The sequence below is a fragment of the Tupaia chinensis genome, unplaced genomic scaffold, assembly GCF_000334495.1.
Source record: "Tupaia chinensis unplaced genomic scaffold, TupChi_1.0 Scaffold000303_1, whole genome shotgun sequence".
NCBI lineage: Eukaryota > Metazoa > Chordata > Mammalia > Scandentia > Tupaiidae > Tupaia > Tupaia belangeri.
Window position 1 is genome coordinate 1,724,305 of NW_006159793.1, and position 1,154 is coordinate 1,725,458.

The following is a 1,154-nucleotide window of genomic DNA, read 5'->3' on the forward strand; positions in this document are numbered from 1 at the left end:
GCTCTTCCACAGCCCCCAGCCCAGTGAGGTAGGCAGAAGCCAGTGCCAGCACCCCATGTACAGGTGAGGAAGTGGGGGGCCCAGAGGGAAAAGACTGCCAAGGTCACAGGGGTAGGCTCACAGGCGTCCCGATCACTGGTCCAAGAGTTATTGCTACCTCCTCAACACTGCAGGGTTAAGGGCCAGCCTCTTTGGCTGCTTAGAGGAGGCTGGCCAGGAAGAAGAACTTTCCACCAGTCCCTAATAGCAGCATGGCTCTGGGGCTGGCCTAGGTCATGTGAAGACCCAGGGAGGTCAACCCCGATCCCTGCACTCAGCACTCAGGGGATCCCTTCAGGGAGCAGCCCGATTGCTGAGCCCACTGGGAACCTGGCCCACAGCGGCCTCCATGCAGCCCCGCACCTGGGCAGCACCACTGAGACCTGGAGTTAAGAGGACATGGTAAATGAGTTGTTCGGTGGTGAGGTTGGCTGGGAACGTCATCTGGCCCCATGCCCCGAGTGCACACCAGAGTCGCAAAGTCATAGAGCTCATTTTGAAGGAAGAAACTGAGGCCAGAAGTTTGTGCATGTCATCTGAGGTCGGAGAGCAAGTCAGCAGAGAGGGAGGACAGGGACCCAGGCATCCTAGGCTGGTTTATTCCCAGGACGCCAACCAAGCTCCTCGCCCTTTCATCCAAGGGGCTTTACGCCGTGTCTCTGCAGGTGGAGACTCGACCTCAGGCTTCTCCCTGAGAGGGAGCAGGGCCAGGCTTGAGAAGGGAAACACATCTTGGGGAACAGAGACCCCTGCCTCCCCCGTCAGATTCGGTGGGACATCAGCCTGGTGTTGAGTTTACGGAAAAAGGATCGAAGTTTGCAAATCTTGCATTTTTTCTTGCGGCGACCCCTGGAGAAGCTTCGTGCCCTGTCTTCCTCCTCTTCCTCTTCCTCTTCTTCCTCCTCACTGGCCCAGGGTCCCCAGGCACCACCATTAAAGTCGGGATGGGCCCTGGGGTTCTCAGCCGGGTAGCGTACAGGGATGGCCGTGCGGTTATAGTCAGCCAAGCGAGCCAGTAGCGTGCGGACCACGTCAGGCCGCTGGCCAGCCAAGTCCTTCCGCTCATATGGGTCAGCGCTGATGTTGAAAAGCCCCACAACCTGGCGGAAGCTGGG

The 1,154-nt window shown here is 58.8% G+C and overlaps 1 protein-coding gene across 1 annotated transcript in view; it reads right to left on the reverse strand.

The window, feature by feature from the left end:
- Positions 1-6: 6 nt before the first annotated feature.
- ARSI (arylsulfatase family member I) overlaps positions 7-1,154 on the reverse strand; it is a 6,758-nt gene continuing 5,610 nt past the window's right edge. The window contains 1 exon segment of the mRNA XM_006150894.3: positions 7-1,154. This exon segment is cut by the window's right edge and continues 1,042 nt beyond it. Within this exon segment, the coding sequence (XP_006150956.1) occupies positions 801-1,154 (354 nt within the window). The 3' untranslated portion in view covers positions 7-800.